This window comes from Varanus komodoensis, unplaced genomic scaffold (assembly GCF_004798865.1).
Source record: "Varanus komodoensis strain SLA01 unplaced genomic scaffold, ASM479886v1 scaffold12, whole genome shotgun sequence".
NCBI classification, from domain to species: Eukaryota; Metazoa; Chordata; class Lepidosauria; order Squamata; family Varanidae; genus Varanus; species Varanus komodoensis.
The window spans coordinates 23,769,395-23,790,695 of record NW_025335349.1 but is presented as its reverse complement, the minus strand read 5'-3'; the positions used below and the strand labels follow the sequence as shown (position 1 = coordinate 23,790,695).

At 44.0% G+C, this 21,301-nt stretch overlaps 1 protein-coding gene across 1 annotated transcript in view; it reads right to left on the bottom strand.

The window, feature by feature from the left end:
- FER1L6 (fer-1 like family member 6) overlaps positions 1-21,301 on the bottom strand; it is a 79,943-nt gene that overhangs the window by 27,044 nt on the left and 31,598 nt on the right. The window contains exons 17-25 of the mRNA XM_044421469.1: positions 19,095-19,214; positions 18,594-18,746; positions 12,631-12,817; positions 10,744-10,868; positions 9,697-9,831; positions 8,591-8,740; positions 3,672-3,782; positions 2,375-2,536; positions 663-846 (exon numbers count right to left, since the gene is read on the bottom strand). Coding sequence (XP_044277404.1) covers positions 663-846; positions 2,375-2,536; positions 3,672-3,782; positions 8,591-8,740; positions 9,697-9,831; positions 10,744-10,868; positions 12,631-12,817; positions 18,594-18,746; positions 19,095-19,214 — 1,327 coding nt within the window. The remainder of the gene's footprint in view (positions 1-662; positions 847-2,374; positions 2,537-3,671; positions 3,783-8,590; positions 8,741-9,696; positions 9,832-10,743; positions 10,869-12,630; positions 12,818-18,593; positions 18,747-19,094; positions 19,215-21,301) is intronic.

The following is a 21,301-nucleotide window of genomic DNA, read 5'->3' as shown; positions in this document are numbered from 1 at the left end:
CAATGGACTTTTCCCTGTGGTCAGGGAAGGTATTTCGGAGTGGCTTGGTCTTGAATGATCAATCCAAACCCATTAGCTTCACAAACAACCCTCTTCTGGTGGCAAAGGAAATGGATGAAATGGGTTTTTTTGATATGGACCCATGCAGCTGGTGGAGTCTTTGGAATGTCCTTGGGGACCTGGCTATGGGGAGTATGCCTACAGTTCAAAATCCAGCACTGTGCCACTGCTCAAGAGTCAGCCACTGGTGCATCTGTTAGAACAAGACCACCAGGATCTCAGACAGAAGTCCTCCCTGACGTCCCTTAAGTGGAAAATCCAAGGACCAAACCTTGAATTTCAGTGTACACCCAAAGCCAACATAGGCTTATATGATTATGCCTTCAGAAAAATGGACTGCAAATATCTAGGGGGAATTACAGTTGATTCCTATTTAATTAATCTCTTGGATAATATACAGAGATGTTGAAGGAATCCTGTTACAGTGGGTCATATTGTTGCCAGACTGAATATTGATTGCATTTGGTTTATGGCAACCCACTGCAATAAAGCATGCCATATTAAAAAATAATTATTATTATCCAGGTATTTCTCATGAGAGTTGCTCATGTAATAATATATCAGTATAAGGCTCCGGAGTGCAGTTCCTTGGCACATCCTACCTTTGTCTGTCTCTACAATGTCAGCTTCTTTTGCTGGTGAAACAAGCACTTCTTCAGGCTTATACAGAAACTGCTTGAGGCAATTGATGGTGTGGGTCCCAACCAACGTGCTGCGGCCGAAGGCTCTCCAGTCAACCACACAGATGCTGAGCGGAGGGTGCAGCAGTTCATTTTCAGGCAATTCCTAGCAGAGGAAAAGAACAAGTCTCCATAGCAATCCATGATTTGTCTTCTTGTTTCATGTCTATTAGCATTCGCTCAGGCGCTCACTGAGAACATTAGCTTCACCTGAGATGCATTTTCAGTCCAGTCTGGAGAGGTATGGGAAAACCCGTGGGAACTTTTCAGATTATTTCTTCCCCAGGCTCCTCTGAAACTTCTGGACTTTTTTGAATAAAATTGGGGGTGGGAGGCACTATTATGCAAAACCTCCGTGGAATGAAATTAGTCAGGTTAGCCTAATAGCCATGCACTTTAAAAGTTAAGCCAAAACTATGCAGTTTATGTTTATCATAAAATTAACTAGAAACAAGGTCAGAGACTTCTCAATGAACATTAAAGTTCAAGTTTCTGGAAAGAAAACATCCTCTGCTATTACGATACTTTGGAATACACAGACATAATATTCAGTAAAAATCATAATACGATAACTGTTTGTGATACCAAGTTCTCACTATGGGAAAGCAGACCAGAGTCCAGGAACTGAGTGCGGGGAATCTGATGGGTTCCCAGCCCCAAAATTGATTCCTCACATCTCTCTAGGAGGTTTAAGCCTTCCTTCATCAGCCATGGTCTTGGTGCAACTTACACATCTCTTGGTGCCCATGGGAAGGTTCCCCCCAACCCCGCCACACACACACATACAATAACTGCTGGGACACAAAGGCTTTTAGATCTTCCTTCCTTCCTTCCTTCCTTCCTTCCTTCCTTCCTTCCTTCCTTGCCATAGCTCTTCTGACCATTTGCACCCTTGGCCCCAGTATTTAACTGGATACAAACAATAGACAATGTGCTTGCTGAGCATGTCATTCATGCTCTGTGCAGCGAGGCATAAGTAAGCCTCCCCCAGTCTGTCCTCTCAGCAACTCAAGGAGCATTGAATGAACAGAGAGCTGGACTGATCCAAAGTCAGACACTGAGCTTCAAGCTGGAGCCAGAACTGAACCCAAGTCTCCCCAGCCGTAGACCAATACAGGCCATCCCTAAGTTATGAACATCTGAGTTATGAACAGCCCATAGTTAGGACTGAGCTGCCATAAAGTTTACTGATTTTTTAAATTACTGCAAGAAATTGTCGTCACCATAGAGAGAGATCCGACTTACATACGAATTCGACTTAAAGACAAATTTCCATTTTCTCAGGAACAGAACTCATTTGTAACCTGGTGACTGCCTGTACTTTATTTCACTGTGGAATGCTGGATCTAGCCAAATTTGCCAAAGATGGAGGACAGGAAGGCAAAAGTTGCCTCCAGAGCATCTCCTGCCAGCTTCAGCCCAACAGTGCACAGAAATCTTGGAAGCCTTCAAGTCCTGAGATCACTGAGCAGCAAGGGCACAACTCTGTCAATTAACTTTTCTCCTGGCCCTCCAAGTAACTCAAGACTCTACCTAATGGCTGAGTCTATATGAAACAGCCAACTCTACTTCATCTTCTCCAGTTTTTGTTTTTTTTTAAGGAATAAAATTAGCTGAGCATTGCAAATATGTACCACTTCAAACCAGTCTGTCAGGACATTAAAGTTTGGATTGTTTTTGTAGCTCTGGATAACACACGATTTCACTCCTTTGCTGGCACATTCAATGAGAACTTGTGGCCGATCCACAGAGAGGAGCTGCACTTTCTTGAGTTCACGAAGGCCCCAAAACAGAACCTATAGCAGGAAAAGTAATAATACTTAATATGCATGTAACCAAGCTTCATGAGCGCTATCAGAGTAATGCGAACAACAACTTTAAGGCAGGTCAGTATTATTGTTCCCATATTACAGATGTTAGAATGAAGAAGAGAGGGGATAAATTTCATTGAATGAAGACTGGTTTTCATCAGAATTACCTTTTTTCCATTTTTTAAAAAAGGGATTGATTTATTTAGCCAACTTACAAAAACAGTAGAGAAGGCACAAGTTAAAAATAAAATTTCTTGGCATATAAAGACTGCTGCCTCCAGTTCCCATGATTAAACAATGTTTAATCATGTTTGTAAGCAAATAAGAATGAGTGCATGGCTTCCAATTGCTTGACAGCTTCTACGTTCTGTTCCTGGGGTGTTCTCTGACATATCTCAGGTCGGGATTCTGGGTTGCTGAATGAAAAACAACCCTGAATTTTAACCTGTGGTTTGTTCCTGGTTAAAAGTTCAGGTTGTTTCTCTTTCAACCAACCAGAGTTTCGGGTTCAAACGTCATGGACAACAACCCAGGAATTGAGTGTTTTTGAATTCTTTAGTAAAACAGAAGCAGGCAAGCAAGCAGAAACCAGCATTCTCACTTGCCCCCATATGCTCAGGAACAACCATGGTTGTTTTGGGTCATTCAGTGTGCTGGTTCACATGATCACCAGAGCCCACCAGGGCTTATTTAAGCCACAGTGAGTTGCAGTGTGCAGGCAGTCATTCTGACTATTCAGCTCCCAGTGCAGGTTGCCATGGTCTCTTGAGACATCCAAACCTGGGCAGCAGGGGTTCCCGGAGGAAGGAACACTCCCAAATATCCCTACAACAAACTATAGAAATAGAATCATAGAATAGTAGGATTGGAATGCGCCAGGGGACTTGGATGACATGACAAGCCATGACTGGGCTTGAAGTTGTAATACAGCATCTACAGGCACCATGGGCTGCAGGGAGCCAGGCCAGTAACTGCATAAAATAAGCCCATTTACCTGCAAGGTGTTTGTTTGTTGGAGAATTGGCCTTGTTTCTAACAGAAGATACATTTGTACATGACTTATGGGTGGTCAGCGGATCCTTAGTGAATGATGCAGGTACACTATTCTTCATTAACTCACCTCTACTCTGTATTTACTTAATACAGGTCTGATGTTGGCTGGGACTGGATAGATTTGACTAGCATCTGCAGGATCCACAGGTGGCAGGTTTTCAGGGCCAGAATCAGGGACCTGTAAAATGAAACCCTCTCAGTCTTTCATGGTTTGGCTAAATACCTTGGAGATTATCCAGAAATTCTCACCACAAGCAAGTCCACCACACAGATATAGAGGATACGGTCATGGTTTGTAAGGATCCATGATTGCTTTTCTATTTATACCTAAGAAAGGATGCTTGTATCACATGCAGAGGATAAGACAGGTCTACTGAATGGTCATTCCTTATTCTTCCTTATTATTTCCTTATTATATAGTCTGGCATTTTAATACAGTCGTAGTCTATACAGCAGTGACAGGAATGCTTCTGGAATAATGTTTGCCATTTTAAAGAGCAATGTGGAATCATCAGTTAGGGTTGGCTTGCTCCACATTCACTCCCATCTGCTGAACAGTAAGATCCCGGAGTCTTTTGGGCATCCTCTTTGTTTCCTTTTATTGTTCCTAAAATTAGTCAGAACCTTTGGAAGTTTGACAGCATTAAAAGGCTTTTTGCTGTACATAGAGCAAATGTTTGGGTACAAAATCCCTGGAAAGGCCATGTGTGTGCATTCCTGAATTACCAAAATCAACTGGTTGAAGCTAATGGCCTAGAGAAAGAAATGAATTTCCCACCTGCTGAAACATTTTCAATGACTTGCTGTCATCTCCCCACCTTCACATGCCTAAATCAAAACAGTTCTACAGAATTTCAGGTTTTAGTCATTTAACTCTCTTTGCCAGCATTTATGAACCATCTTTCTATGAAAAATAAACAATCTCAAGACACTTTACAAACAAAAGTATAAATGACGCTAGATTAAAACAATCTTAACAAGAAGATGAAACAGGTGAACAGCAGTGAAAACAGCATGATAAAAGCCATTAGCAATACTAGACTAAAAGAGCCATTCTATCCTAATTTCTGTTGAAAGTGGGCTAAGGATACAGGCAAAGCTGCTAGGCCATCAACAGCGAGGTGCATCTACGACTGCAGAGGTCCCTAGAATACCGATAAAAAATACTACGGTGTAGGTGTACCAATTTTATGCACACCAGCAGCAAGGGCAGAAATGGGGCATTCCAGGACAGTGGTTTGCATACAAGGAAAACATTAATTCATTGAAGTTCTCCAGATTACACCTCAAAGTCTCATGTCCATATCAGATAGTTCTGATAGTTATCTGTGTGCATCTTTTCATGTATATTTCTTGCATGCTTTCTTCTCCCATTGATTATCATGCATTTAATTGATGGGAGCAGAATGTAGTTTTCAAAAGTATACATTATATCATGCACATTGTTCAAAGGTAAACATGCTGCCAAACACATTTGGGAAGAGGGTGTCCATGAATCACATGACAAGCTCAGAAATATACAGACGTTGACCAAAGATTGCATTCAAGTCCTTGCTCAGTTCGGAATGAGAGAACTAAGTAAGACCTGAGCAAAATGAACTAAAGGCACAATCCTGTTGGGATACCTGGAACTTTTTAAATGAAGAGGATTAAAGGGTCCCTAGGCAGGTCACCATGGTGCTGCCCGTGTCTTGCAAAGCATTTGCACAGCTAATTTCAGCGTTCTACACTTTGCACCACAAGAGTGTATGGAAAAGTGGCTGAGATGCCAGCAGCCAAAATGTTTTGTGTTGTGGCTCTGAGTGTCTTCTCCCCTTTCTGCTCCAGCCCCACCCCCCAGATATTCCCATCAAGGGTACACTGAGCATGGAGACTCAGCTACAAAATTTGGAAATGCTTTTCTGGCCTCATTGCTGGGACTCTCCCCCTGCCCATCCCCGCAAAAAAATAAAATAATAATCCTATTGTTGCCTAGGCACTATCTAGTGGCCAAAGGATTACACTGTGAAAGAAACGTCCCATGCACCCTTGTTCTCGCGGTTTCTTTGAACCCACTGGATCCATACATGCCTTTCTCCCCAACATGCACCCAGGTCAAGCCCTTTAAGTATACGGACCTGAGTTGGCATAGCTAATTTCCTTTCCCTTGGTTTCAGCAGGAAGGAAAAATGAGCAAATGAAAAACATATTTGGATTATACTAGGACCATCCATTGGTGAAATCATATTCTAATCATTACCAGCCCCAGATGGAAGAGTTTCAGTTATAAAATTAAATTGTTTCTCATGGAAAGGTTAAGAAATGGATAGACATTCTTTGGGGATATATAATTTTTGCTCCTATCAAATGAGCTCCATCTGGATTTTTATCAATTGAGATAAGGTGAATGGTGGCTTTTACAGTGGTACAGAAAAGCTGTCGAGCAGCTTGCTGGAGCACACAAAGGAACTGCCTCAGTATATTGGAGAACTACAGCAATAAAGGACAATAAATCATATTATATATAGGACAGCCTTCACTGAGAAGAATCCCAATGCAGTGGCAAAGAAAATAGAGAAACAGTCTTCCAGACCTCTGAGAACTCATAAAAGAAATGCTAGTTAATCTGTAGGGAGGCTCACATCAATCTATTTCCAGTCCCTTTTAGTTCTGCGCATATTTGCTCATAAATCTGCTCCACCCCATTTCCACAATAATCAGTGCTTTTTATAAAACAATCCATAGAATTCACATTTAATTAATATATACCTTCATACTATTTTCTCTCCAGAGATTTCAAAGAATGCAATCCTTCTGACCTTGGGAGGGCAGTTTTATGATATTGCAGATATTTCTCTCAATAGGAGGAGACAGGATTCTGCCGTCAAGGCAGGAGGCTTCAGACTAAGCCCTAAACCCTAACCCTACCTGCCCAGGCTTCAATGTGATAGCTCTGGTACCCCACAACCTCAAGCATTTTCTCACAAAATATGCATCCTGAAATGTATGTAATATCTTTCTATGTATTTATTTTGGTTCAGAACATCACCAGAACACTCAGGAAGGCCAAAATACTGCAGATAACTATGTTTTGATCTGTGTAATGGTCCGGGATGCAGATCGGGTTGGTCGGTTTGCACTGGAAATTGTGATTATCAGGTTTTTTTAGCATCCCTATTAATTTGCAATAGGGGATGCAGGTGGCACAGTGGTTTAAACCGCTGTGCTGCTGGGCTGGTGGATCAAAATGTCGCCGGTTCGAATCTGCACAATGGGGTGAGTTCCCGTTGCTCCGTCCCAGCTCCTGCCAACCTTGCAGCTCGAAAGCATGCAAATGCAAGTAGATAAAAAGGTACCACTTCGGTGGGCAGGTAACAGCGTTCCGTGCACCTCGGTGTTTGGTCATGCCGGCCCCATGACCACGGAGACTGTCTGCGGACAAATGCTGGCTCCTTCAGCTAGGAAACAGGGATGGGCACAGCCCACAAGAGTCAGACATGACTGGACTTTAATGTCATGGGGAAACCTTTACCTTATTAAGTTGCAAAGAGTTCACCTGAGGGACTACTTCTTCTCACATTCCCTGCAAGATATGAATTCCTTAAAAAAGGCCCAACCTGGAGTGATTCTGTGCACACACAGATCCCACTTTTATGAGATTCAGCAACTGGCTACAGTGCTTCTCAGTGGCTGATTTCAGAGAACACAATAGTAGAAGAATAACAACACAGCTGTTGTTAAACTGTGGAATCTTGTCAAAACATGGATTATTGTGTTGTGTGAACTCCAGCTCTCTAAGAAACCATAGTTTGTTGCCCACAAACAACCAAAGAAGAAAACCTATGGTGTGTTATTAAGAGAATGGGGCAGGCCAGTCCAGCAGATTTTAACTTGCCAAGCAGATTCCTCTGACATCCCCAGATTGAGTAGAAATGGCATTGCCTTCTTGCAGAAGGGCAGCAGAGGGGTGGCACCTGGCCTTTCTCAGCAGGGGGTTCCAGAACTTTGGCGCATCTCACTGATAACAACTGCACCAAGAGAAGGGCAATTTTAAGAAGTGGCTGGTCTGGTCAGCTCCATCACTGATGCAGTCTTATGTGGGTGGCCAGAACCCTCTAAACTCAGAGGATTACGGGCATCCCATGCAGAGTAGAAAGAACGTGGGGCAAAGGTCACCTCTGCGTTTCTGCTCTGTGAAGCAGGGGGACAACTGATCTCCACCATCTAACTGTGGCACCTCAGAGGAGGAGGAAAGGAGGTTGAGGGGCTGCCAGGATCCATGGGATCTTGGTGACAACTGGTGATTTCTCCTTTCTGCCTGCAGCAAACATGGCTCTTTCCATATGAGGTACATGGGGGATCCAAGGGTGGATCCCCAGCTCCAAGGTTGGAGAGATTTTCTGACCTCAAAGCTGGGTTTCTGAAAAATCTATGGCTGTCTAGATGCTGTTTAGCTCTGCAGAATTGTTCTTCCTGAGAAGCTTTGCACTTTTTGAAAGATTGATGTATGTGGAATTGTACTCCTCCTTGACACAACTGCAGGTTTGGACAATGATGCAACTGCCATGCTCAAGCCCTCCACATCAGTGGATCTCCTCATATGTAAGCAGGTGCAGCTAGGGTTTCATGTGGCAGATGAATGCTTGCTCACAATTGTGTGATTGTGTACCTTTAAGCAATGGCAGAACATTTTGGGAAGAGGAGGTATAGGAAGGAATAGATAGAAGGAACACCTCCAACCATTAGATGAGTCTGTTCCATATCCTTATTGGTTCACTAAGGTTATCTTATTATTTTGTCTTGTTATTCTGTTGCTTTGTCATGAGAAAGTTTACGAAAAGAACAGATCTTTGCTGGAGGCCTCCTCTTTTGGTTTAGCTTATTATTCTCCCACAAGGTCTGTTCCACTAAGCAAATATTACAACTGGAGGCATCCTGTTGTGATACCCACCTCTCCTCCATACATTCACCAATAAAACATCGATAAGGAAATTATCCTAAGCTCACCTGCAGAAGCTCAAATGCAGCAAGAAGATCTCCTCCAGAAAGATTCCCACAGTGGACTGGATGATAAGTGAGTTTTGGCGGCTGATATTTGTCACCAGCCAGCGTAATTACAGGGACAGCCATCGTTGATCCAATATATTCAGATTTACCCTACAAGTTAAAAAAGATACACACAGGATGGCATAATTTATCTGTATGTTCTACAGGTGCTTTGTGGTTTCAGGACGGGGCTTTGGAACATTGTTGCTTCACTCAGCAGAAGAGGGTTCCCAGATTAAGCAAGCCTGGCTTAGCGCGTTTTGACATTAAGTGGTATAATAAGCATTACCATGTAAAGACCTCCCGCTGCTGTAAGACTATTAAGCCCAAAGTGTGTAAAATTATCTAACTGCACTAGAATACTGGCCATCTGATGCGCTGCAATTAACAGGAGTTGGGGATATACAAAAGAACTATTTAGTGACTTGGCCCAGTTGCAAAAGGACACATTTAATAGTGCTTAGACAATGGAATTTCTGCAGGTGCAGCTTCTGTGCTAAGCACATTTGGAACCCTTCTGGGCACAGAGGTAATAAATGTGTGTGTGGATATTGTCTGGTGATAAAACCCATAATGGGAATGAGCGGGACTTCCATTAGCCAAGGTTAAATGTGCAAGAGTTGTTTCCCATGTAAAACAATGTAAAATATATCAGGAAACAAAATGGAAGCAAAGCTCTGTGACACTCAGCTAGTTTGCGCTGGTTCCACTTCATCATCCAATCCAACTCTGTTCCAACCAGTCAGGTTCTCCTGGTCTTTGTCCCAAAACCAGCCAAAGACAGCTATGCCTGCTCTACGCCAGGAGCCCAGTACCAATGAAATCCATCTTTCTTAAGCTCCTTTCCCTTCTTGCACAGAAGAAGTATATATTATACTGAACAAACCTCATTATGCATAAAGTGTACATTGTCCTCGGCACTGGGCAATGCAAGGAAAGGTCGCGCATATGCATGCATGTGTTCCTTTAAAAAATGTCCTGCATCTGCTATATATAGCGGAAAATCTTAGCCAGGTTTTAAAGACAGCTTAATTTGAAACTAAATAAAAAGGGGGAGTGATCTTTACCACAGCATCATCATCATAGAGCTCAATAACAATCGCTGGAGGGAATTTGGCAATTTCTTTTGCATCCCCGTGAAGCAGGATATTATTAAACAGCAGCATCTGATTCCAGGTGGGAGACAAAGTCTGTTGAATGATCTGAAGGACAGAAAGCAGTAAAGGTTTTTTTGTTTTGTTTTTTTAAGCCAGGGAAATCTGCACACAATTTCGGTCATTCTTCTGCAATTTGTGCAAATTTGCATAAATCGCCTACATTTGAGGAAATTGCATAACCTACACATTTTTTTTGCAAATGACCAAACAGATTCATGAAGTTTGCACAAATCAGAAATTAAATATCAGAAAATTCAGGGTGGTCAAAGTAGGGAGTGTGTCTATGCAGCGAGCGAAGCATCTTCCACTCTTGTCTTGCTCAGTGCTACAACCAGCATAGTGACAAGAGCAATAACTTGACACTAATGAGTCATCTCTGATTTTCACAAATTGCACTAGAGATATGCCGCATCCAGCTGTCCATTTGTGCAAATATTTCAAGCCTGAAACAAAACCCCGACTCTGCCCCTTTTTTCCCATCGGAAGTTGGATAAGCGCAATCAAAATGAGTTTTCCGGGGTTGTGCCTTCTGGCTTGACTGGTCCGGGTTTACTCCAGCTCATCTCTCCTTGTGTTCTTGTATGGCATGAGGCAGGAGGAGGGCTTCCCTCCATGCTATCATTCTCAGACATGCTCGGCACACGCCAGGAGATCTTCTCCGTGGCATGAAATGGTTATTTGCTGGTGTGGCTTAAAGACATTTCAGCTTCCCATCTCTCCACCCTGTAACTGTTGGATTCATCCTGAGTGGGCTGTACTTCCTAGGAGGTATTTGAGGGTAACACCTAAACAGTATTTTGGCCTGAGAAAAGAGAGGCCAGAGCTGGGGAGGTTTCTGTGGAAGAAGCATTGTTGAAAGAAAACTGAGGTTTGCTTGGGAGGCTGAGATTGTGGCGTGCAGTCCACCCACTCTGAGACACACATCCCCTTCACAGAAAAAGAGCAACCCCTCCTTACCTTTGTGGTCTGGCAGTGTGACACAAATGTCACTTTGGCAAAGGGATCTGAGAGTCCGCTGCTGTCGGCTGCAATAAGGCTCCTGGCCTGATACATGTGAGCTCTCAGCTGGAAGATATTCTTGGCTGTGTAAAGACAATAGAGAGAAGCAATAGAGAGTTGGGTGGACCACAGAGGTGCATTCTGCCCCAGCAGAAGGTGTGGGAGAGGATCAACGAGTTTGAAGGGCCTCGAAGGTCATATAGCCTTCGAGGCCCTGGAGATTCGGGAGATCTACAGGCATCGCATCCCTGAGAGGCGGCCATCCAGCCCCTGCCTGAAGTCCTCTGGGATGGTTTCTAGGCAGGGGCCACCGACATCCAAGGCCACCCACTGGACGGTTGAACAGCCTGCACTATCTTCTTCCTAATGTTGAGTCAAAAATTCTGTTCTGTTTGAACAATCGGTCAACATTCTGCCCTCTGGAACAGCAGAAAAGGGATTCTTGGATGGCCCCCAGAAAGTCAAACAGTCAAGTTGTAAGAGCCAGTGCAATGTAGTGGTTAGAGTGTTGGACTGGGACTCAGAGGAGCCAGGTCTTGGCCATCGTTGGGCCATGAAAGTCACTGAGTGACTATGGGCCAGTCACTGACCTTCAGCCTAACCTACCGCACAGGGTTGCTGTGAAGGTGCAGTGGAGAGGAGCAAGGGGATAATGGAAGCTGCCTTGGGTTCTCACAGGAGAAAAGGAGGGACATTCAATCAATCAATCAATCAATCAATCAATCAATAAGAGCCAGAAATGATCGTCATTGTGGTGATCGTGGCAGCCCCTGATGATCCTTGTGACAGACCACATCCGCATAAAGGTGTCAAAGAAACACACATCTCCAAGCTGATTTACGGGTTGCTGCTTGTTCATGGTACATCCCAGCATTCAGTGGGACCGCTTGCTAAATATGTGTATATAAAGCTACAGTGCTAGGGAGTGTTAAGACTCCTGTTTGGTTTTACAGGAAACTTGACTTGCAGCCATTCCTGAGCCCCAGCGCATGGCTGTCCCAGTAGCCATGCTGTTGCGGCAGTCTTTGGATACACCACTGCATACTATCCTGAGTGTGAGTTAATGCTGACATTGTGGGAGCCTGATTCAGTGCATGGTGCATAAGACCATTTGGTGTGCAGTGGAAGTGGGTGAGAGACATCATATGATGGGCATGTCATGAGTGGAGTAGGATGGAGCCGGGGGTCAGACTAGATGGCCCAGGAGGCCCCTTCTGACTTGTTCTGTTTCTATGTTTCTATATTAGGCACATCTACACCCCGCATCTACTTCTCAAAAAAATTGTTGCACGATCAGATCCTGGCAGAGGAATTCAGATTTGAGGAGGGGGGGGAGAAACCCTCAGAATTTATGAAATATTGAAACAGCAACAATGCTTTCTCTCTGTTCCTTAAGATCCCTTCCAATATTGCATCAGTGATGCATCAGTTGGTGGCTTCTTAATCCACCACTGTGGTAATGCTTGGACGGTCTTGGTGAAGCCAACTGCTTGGCTCTTTTCCATCCAACCACCACACTTCCTCCCTTGTATACAGACAATGAAGAGAAAAGCAGGTACATGGTTGGCAACACACATGTGAGTCTAGACTTCCCAGTGTAATCACAGAAATACAGGAGAAAGCCATGGGAATGATCTTCCAAACCTGCTACAGCAAGGCATGAGGTACTGCTAGAAGGAATGACCTTACTAGAAGCATAAAGACTTATACACATGAACCCAAATACTGGATTGTTAAAAATCCTCAGACACCTTCATTTCTTCACTGAGAAGAAAATGCAATCATACCGTGGATACTTTACTAGTTTGCATCCCTTCCCCTATGTAGGTTGAAATTATGACTTACTTTTATACACCAGACTAACAGGCGGAGGAGTGGCGTGATGTCCCGCACTGGATGCTGAAGCTGTTTCTGTTTCATATCCAACGAATAAATTGTCCAAAATTGTGTGGGCATATCTGGCTGAGCCAAGCCAGAAGTAGGTATCGACTTTTCCATGTACATTCCAGCCTGGAGGGCGTTTTCCTGGCAACTGAAGAATGGATGTAACCAGAGGGTCAAGTGAAGACAGACACTCCCAATCTTTTTTTTTGAAAAGTTTCAACCAAAGATGCATTGTCCTAGAGCAGGATTTTAATTCCTAGGTTTGTATCCTCCACTTTCTCTAAGCGATCAGAAAGTGACATATGTTCCCATAAATCTCCAGAGCCCAGAGCACGGTCTGAAGGCACGTAAAGGAATCCACCATGCAGAAGCTGAGCAGGTCTGAGATTGGAGGAGAGACCACCTGGGAACTGACTGTAACCATATTTATTTATTTATATACACATACATACATACATACATACACACACTTGTATGCCATCAACTATTCCAACAGGGATCTCTAGTAATCTCAGTAATCTCTTTGATTACTGATCTCTTTGCATCAGTAATCAAAACGCAATTCTTAAAAGCAATAAAACAGTGAAAACAGCATATAAAAACAGCATAATAAATCAGTTTCAGTATCACAGTGGCCATTTAAAATAGGGCTAGTTAAAAGGGCAACCATATACATCATAAGCAAAAAAAATAAGTTTAAATCAGTTATTAAAATACCTGGTAAAAAGAAATGGTTTTTGCCTGGTGGCAAAAAGAGAAGAATGTTGGCCCTGAGGCTGATGTGAACGGGGTGGCATATAAGTCTGCTAAATACATAAATAACCTCTCTGGGGAGCCCATTCCATAAATGGGGTGGGGGGGTTACCTTGAGTTCCACAATGGGAAAAATATGGGCTATAAATAAAATAAATGGATAATGAATTTCACTGGCTGACCATTAACTCCTAACCTAACCCACTTCACATGGTCGTTGGCAGGGTAAAATAGAGATAAGGATACTGAGATTGAAGGGCTATGTATTAATTAATATCCTCAGCAAATAAATGTACACCATATATTTCTGACTTTAAAACTACTGAACTGCTTTTCACACCTAACACACACCACATCTGCCCCTCTGCTTCGTTTAGTGAGCAATAAGTTAAGTTCAGATGACATCTCCACTCAAATACACAGAAAGGCTGCCCACTGCTCCCAAACTTTAGTTCCCATTAAGGAAACAGCAAGCAACCGTCAGCAGCAAGAAGCAGCAACAATCAAACAATTATTCTCATTGGCAGAGGAATGACCAGTGGCTGACTATAATATTTAACATGATGTACGCCTGTCCCAAGACTGGAAAGCCTGCACAAGTGATCCCAGCGTTGAAGAAACGGGAGATCATGGCGGACCGCAGATCCTTTTGCATGTGTGGGACTTTGCTTCAACTTTCGACCTTGGATCAGGTGGGAGAGGGTCTCAGTGTAATGTAACGGCTAAGAATTTAGGACAGGGATTGGAGAGACCCAAGCTCAAGTCCCTGGTGTACCATGAAGCTCATTGGGCATCCTTGGGATAGTCACAGACTTCCAACCTAACCTACCTCACAGAGTTGTTGTGAGGATAAAAATGGAGAGGAGAAGGACCATATAAGCCACCCTAAGCTTAGTACAAGAGGAGAAAAGTCAGATCATAATTGTAGCAGCAACAACTTTCTTTCTTTTCATTGACAGTTTAGACCAGGCTGTCTCCATACCCTTAGAGAGTAAATAAGGCATTTAATTGTTAATTAATTAAGCTTATTTTCCACTACATTGGCCAAATGGCCTTCTATGGATCTATTCCTCCTATGGATAAACCCTTTCCAAGTCAGATTTGATGAATTTATTCAATTTCTCTACTGCCCAATAGTCAAAGCTCTCCGGGCAGTTCACCACCGTCAAACCAACTCCCAGTTCCAAGCTGAGGTTGGAAAAATGCTGAGCAGAACCAGCCCTTCCATTCAGCCCTTCAGGCAGCTGCAGGGCTGGGAGGCAGGAGTGGAAGCCCCCCAGGTATTCTCCTCTTGGAGGACTCAGTGGGCTGTGCCACGTGGCCTCCCTGCATTCCCTAAACCTCAAGTACGATGTACTACGTTTACTGTTTCTTTCCTCTCTTGTCAATGTGGTTGTAGCTGCGGTCAGCCGCCCTGAACCCTGGGCTTCCTATCCCTGCCCCTGGCTTGAGCACCGGGCCTTGCATCCGGTGGCACTGCTTTCAGCCCTGATGCGCTTCAGGGGCCTGGCATGCTGTGGCTACTCATATGGCTTGCATGAATAAGACCACGGGCGGCGTCCTTATCAGCTTCAGCTGGAAGATCCGGCGAGCAGGTTCTAGAAGGGCTACTGCCTGCTGGAGGCATGGGAGGGTTAGTTTAAATCAAAGTAGACAATCTGGGGAAAGGCACATGGTGGTGTCCCCAGTAAGGCTGGGGAGCTTATTTGGGTTTCCTTTGAAATTTTAAGGAGCTATGCAAGGTGCTGAACTACAGCTCTGCACTATGGTCTGCAGCTCTGTTTTTGTTGTTGGTGGTGGTGGTGGTGTTAGTTCTGTAACACCCATCGTCAAAGATCTCTTGATGGTTCGTAACAGGATATAAAGACAATAAAATAAAATACTTAAAACGGCATTTCAAACATTTAAAAATTAAATAAAATAGCATTAAACTACATTAAATAAAATGAAAAAGACCCGGTCAAGAAGAAAGGGGGGAAAAGGCACCTGGATAAATCCATCAGGCCCCTGAATGACCAAGGAAATCTTTAAAGGCCTTATCAAAGAAGGCTGTCTAAACCTGCTGCCAAAGAGACAACTAATTTGGCACCAGGTGGGCCAAAGCAGGGAGGTTGTTCCAAAGATGGGGGCCCACCACAGAAAAGCCCCCCCACATTTGCCATCCTCCAAGCCGCTCAAGGGGTTGGCACCTGGAGGAAAGCCCCAGAGGCTGAGCATAGTTCCAGGGTAGATCAAGATTGGGAGAAGAGGTCCAGCATGTATTGTTGTCCCTTTATACGGACTTCATATAGGACTTTATAGGTTAAGATCAGCACCTTGAATTGGTTCTGGAAGCATTCAGGCAGCCAATCCAGGTGGGCCAGAACTGGTTTTATAATTAAATTTCATACTGAAGGCCAGGCTGAACACAAGACCCCACGGGCACAATTAGCAGTGTGCATCTCTCTGTTAAAGCAAACAACAAGCTGGAGGGCCTGATCAAGACAGGGACTGTGGCTAGGGACTTTACCCCTTGTCCTCTGCCATGATCCCAATCTGTATGTTGCCCTTGGCTATTGCATTGGAAGAAAAGTCTCCAGTGACATGAATGTGGGCCTACCTTTCCGGGCAAAGAGCATCGCAAGCCCTCTAAGTGGGTGACCATGTGGGAGTGAAGGATTAAAACTATCCTGAATTCAACTCTACTTATTTATTTGTTTAAAATTTTTCTAGACCGTCCCTTATGGTGGTCCTGGGATAGTTTAACAATAAGACAATATAAAATAGAACACAGTGTCCTAAGAAAATTTCCAACCAGCAATAAAAACCCAATTAAAACAATCAAATCTTAAAACATTGGGAAAATAAAATGGTTTTAGCCTGGCACCGAACAGAATAAAGTAATGGGGAGGTAATTTCACAATCAGGGTGCCACCACAGAGAAGGCCCTTCTCCAGGTAGTCACCCTCCTAATCTCCTTCAGGGAAGGAGGGCTCCCAGAGAAGGGCCTCTCTCCCAGAACTTAAGGGTTAGGGTAACTCTATCCCAGACTCACTATTTGCTCTTTATAAAATAGAAAGATATAAATGATTGCTAAGTTAGTTTACAAGACCAATGAAATAACTGTATTAAACAAGTAAGAAAAGGCAACAACGCTTTTTCAGAGCCTCCAACTGAGCCTTCCCCAACCTGTGCGCAAGGCTAGTTCACTCTCTTTCTCCCCATTGTTCCAGAAAGGAGGAAATAAAACTTAGTATTTGCTTAAGGGCACTTGTTTTCAGCCTGACAGGATGACTAAACCTGCCTGGTATATGAGATCTTTCCTCCTTTACACTTTAATCAAAGAGTAAACATTCTACCAAGAGAGTTATTTGAAACGGCCTCTTGACAGATTTGACTTGGAAGTGCCTCTGAGAATTATCCTGATTAGCAGACAGATATTTCATGGAAGAAAAAAAATGTTAACAGCTCTTTCACTTGGAGTTTTCACCACCTGGTGCTTCTGTGGTTTGCTTTAATTAAACAGGGCCATTTTATAGAAATTGGAGGAGATTTTTTTTTTCTGAACTGGGATTAAATGAATGCTGCCTTCTTCACAGAAATACATCATAAATATTTATCCTGCTGCCTCTTTGGCACACAGAAGACTGCTCTTATTTAAAGTCTTCTTTTAAAATTCTTCTGATTACAAGAAAAGATAGAATGCAGCAACATGGAGAGGCTTCTGGCTCAAATGTCTGTGGAGCAGCTTTGGATTTTACTCTGAAATTGAAGGAGGAGGCAGGGGGGCTGTCTGTGGAATAATGCAGGTGCAGCTAGTGGGGGCATTTATGAACTACTCAAGAAAAGGAAAGGCATTGCTACAAAAGAAACAGCATAAAATCTGCATATTCCGCTGTATATGCATCAATGCACATCTGGAAACTATTCCATAGTGTGGAAGACTAGCCAGGCAACCTGGGAGTCCCTGTTTGTCCAGGTGCTAACTGCTGATTGGCAACAGTTTTTGTGGCCAGTGGTGTCGTGGAGACGGGGCTCGCAGGGATGCAACAGCAGCACTGTTGTTGTAAGGTATGCCAATTTTGTTTATCACCTGCCTGAGAGTAACCCATTCCCTCTGGCCTTAGCAGCAATTCACACAGTCGCAGCCATGGAGGGAGGGCAGATTTCCCCAGCAACAATACAAGGCGGCCAGCTGTCAATATAATGAGAAACACTTTGGGCAATTATTACTTTACAAAAGATCTGTTTCCCAGCAGATGAAAACTTCTAGATCTCAATTATTGATTTTAATTGACATAAATTTCATCAGAGACCTCAAAATTCAATCACTTAGACAGAAGGAAAGACATCACATGCTGATTCATAGAGGAATACTTTAAAGCTGGGGTGGTGAACCCTTTTCTTATGAAGGGCAGTTCATCCACAAATGGTGGATAACCTGATGTAATGGTGGATGAACATCAGAATTGGACCTTATGTTGAATGCGGGTTTCAGCATCACGGTTCTCTCTTGCTCTTTCTTTCTGGGCCACCCCTCACTCTATTTCTTCCCCATGATCATCTGTGTTTGGGTATATATACGTGTTCCCCATCTCTCTCCCTCTCTCTCCTCCCACCTCACCCCTGCCAATGTCTCCCTCAGTGACCTGGTTCACACAATCACCACAGTCCACCAAAACTTCATGAAGCCAGGATGAGCTACTGTTCCAAGTTGCCATTTGGCTGCAAATTGTCATACCATCTGGTGTGACTTGGAGGTGGGGGACAACCCTCCAATACCTCATGGCCAGTTGCAGGGTTCCTGGAGGGGTGTTTCCCCCTCCAACAAGCCATTCTGCACAGATTCAGACTATAAAGCAAACCATGGCACCTCTCCCCTGGGCGATGAATATTCTAAATCCATGTAATGAGCTGGAGCTGGGGATCAGACTAGATGGCCTGGGAGACCCCTTCTGACTTGCTCTGTTTCTATGTTTCTACTGCAAATGACCATGGCTTAAATAAGTGACATGAGCTTTGGTAATGCAAAGCGGCCCCAGCTTTCTATTTCAAGGGCAGCAGGTTCCTCACCCAGACTTTTTTTTTTAAAGTACATCAGGGATCATAGCATCTATTTCTCTTGTGGTCTAAATGGGACAGCTGTAACAACAATGTGTTACTTTAAAGCATTAGTAGCTTCCCAAACTTACTTTTAGGAAGTGGGTTTTAATTTTCCCGCAGTGTTTGCCTCTCTGCTTGCTCACAGGGGAATACAGCAAGTCTTTGGCTGGGATTCTTGCATATGCGACTCTTTTGTTGTTGCTCAGCATCCAGATGAAGACATCAGGCACAGTATGCTGAGGCTAAAAGAGAGAGAGATGTGCTTTGAGAACTGATGATGGCATGAGGCTCCTGAAACATTTCGCTCCCCAGGAAATCTGCATTCTTCCATTGCGTGTGTGCATGACACAAGGAGCAAGAATAGCATGCCTTGGCAGGGACTGTCAGGCTTTAATAAGGAAAATAAAATGCAGGCATAGTTTGAGAGTGACAGAAAATATTCAGTCCGCATGGAGGGCATTCCGTCATGCACTGAATTCAGGTGTGCAAACAGTATGTCAGAGGTAGCTTGTTTGGCATGTCTTCTTTATAAACAAGGGGGAGGAGGCATCCTTTGGCTATTGGGGCCGGTTTCACCAAACAGGACTCACCTCGTCTACCAAGAAGCGAATCTTCTCGATAAAGTTCTGCGTCTCACGCATCATTGCTTCAAGAGGAATCTTCTTCTTTTGCTGTTGGATGATCCCTTTGGCTTCTTTGGACATTGCATCCTACAAGAATGAGGAGGAAGTGTGTTACCAAAGCCCATTGCTCTTTCCATTCCGTATCACAGAATTCCACACAATGTTCTGGGACATACAAGGAACACTTGTATGGTACACTTTGCCGTACATGTAATGTACATGTAGTGGTGCACCTTGAAGTGCCATTGCTCATGTTCTCCTAACAGTTCATTTCGGTACGCACAGACTGGTATGCATTTGTGCATGTATATACACCAAAGACCATCTGCACATAGTATAACATCCAATTTATTAGGTTCAGTGATAGTCACAGAATAGTGAGTTGGCAAAGTAGAGAATAGCACTGAGCACGCTGGACTTGGACCACAGAGATCTGAAAAAGGGAAAGAAAGGGACTCAACGGGACCCAAAGGACCATCTACTCCCATATATACCCGCCCGCCCCTTAAGATCTGGGCAGGAGATCCTTCCAAAAGAGCCAGCCTTTAAAGGAGATAAAGGTTGCTTGCATCTAACAAGAAACAACATCACACCCCACTGCACACAAACCTTCACAAGTGGCCCTGAAGGGAAATTCACCCAGGATGACTTCTCAGGACATGTGAACCAGACCTTTATGCCAGTGCCAACAAAGAAGTTCTACCAGTTCTCATTCTCCCATCAGAAATAAATGTTTTGCAAAGCTAGTAGGTCTTAATTGCCCATTCAAGTCTCTCTCACAAAAAACCCTAATGTGCATCACAACAGGGATATGGCTGGATTTGGATGGCATAAACCACACTGTGGAGCCCTGGACATAGTGTGGCTTGTAAGCCACTCCACCAAATAGACTGGACACCAGGCGCTATGTGTAGGGCGCCCGCTCCCTCTGCATATCCCAGAGGACACGGTGGGAGCACTGCAGGTTCCACCCACTTCTCTGCCACCCATTCTGGGCTCTTTGAGTCTGCAGCTTTACTTTCATAGCTATTCTTTTCAAGCTTGTGAAAAAACAGCAGTTGTACCAGCTTTGGCAATGCCCATGGAGGCATCCAGGAGATTCTGGAGGGGATGCCCATGCTTGCCCTCCTTTAAAAGAAATGATATATAATGTGTACAATGAATTGCATTTTTAACATGTCCTGCTTTATTTGCACTCTTTCTTGCAGGAAGCTTTAGGGGAGGGGTTTCCTAGGATAGGGCAGGGGGGTGTCTGCTGGACTAACCCAGCAGCTGTTCATCCTGTACATTGCCTGCAAGTAAGTATTTGCAGGTAATTTCGGGCTGTAGGTAAGTATTTCCTCCCTTTGCAAGTCTCTGACAGGTTAGGTATAGCCTGAGCTGCCAGGAGCTTGCAAAGCACTGAGAGATGGAGATTTGTGGAAAGGGGCTCACTCCTTCCTTTTTGCAGGGAGATCCTTGGCTTTCTTTGTTGTGGATCAGGTATCCCTACTGACATCTAAAAAATGGTCTTAAAATAAAAGCTTTGGTTGACAGTCATGGCTGCCCTCTGGCTGCAGGGCAGGCTTGGAAAGCAGTTTCTGCCACTCTTGCTGAACAGTTCTCTTTTAGCGAGGCCTGATTAAGATCTTCCAGGGACTGGATGACACAATAACTCATTGTGGTTGAAACAACCCCAGTTACAAACCTTGGGTTTTCACGGAGGCATATAACCCTGAAATAAGTCACCTGGACAAGCCCGTCTCTGGTTCAGGTGATACAACAATCTACCCATACACAGTTGTGCTGTGCAAACCCAGTCACAATATTGTTGCTGGGAAAAGCCATTCTTTCCACTCCTAATTTTTTCCTTCGCAACTTTGAGAACTGCAGCTAATCTTGGAGAGACCAAGGAATTCGTGAGGAGGAGATGCCATCTTCCCTGTTACTCAAAAATTTTCAGTGCTTTGGACCTATGAGCCCTGCTTCTGCTACATCACTGCCATGGAGAGATGACCATTTCTTTTAATGCTTTTAGGCAACAACCTCACAGCGAGTAGCAGTTGGAGTGAAAAGTTCCCCTTGCCCCATAATCACAGTGGGACAGACGGAGGTCAGAAGATCTTATGTATATACATTTCTACCAGCATGTTTGTGCATCATGAAAAGTTGAATTATTCGGTGGGGGGGGGGTC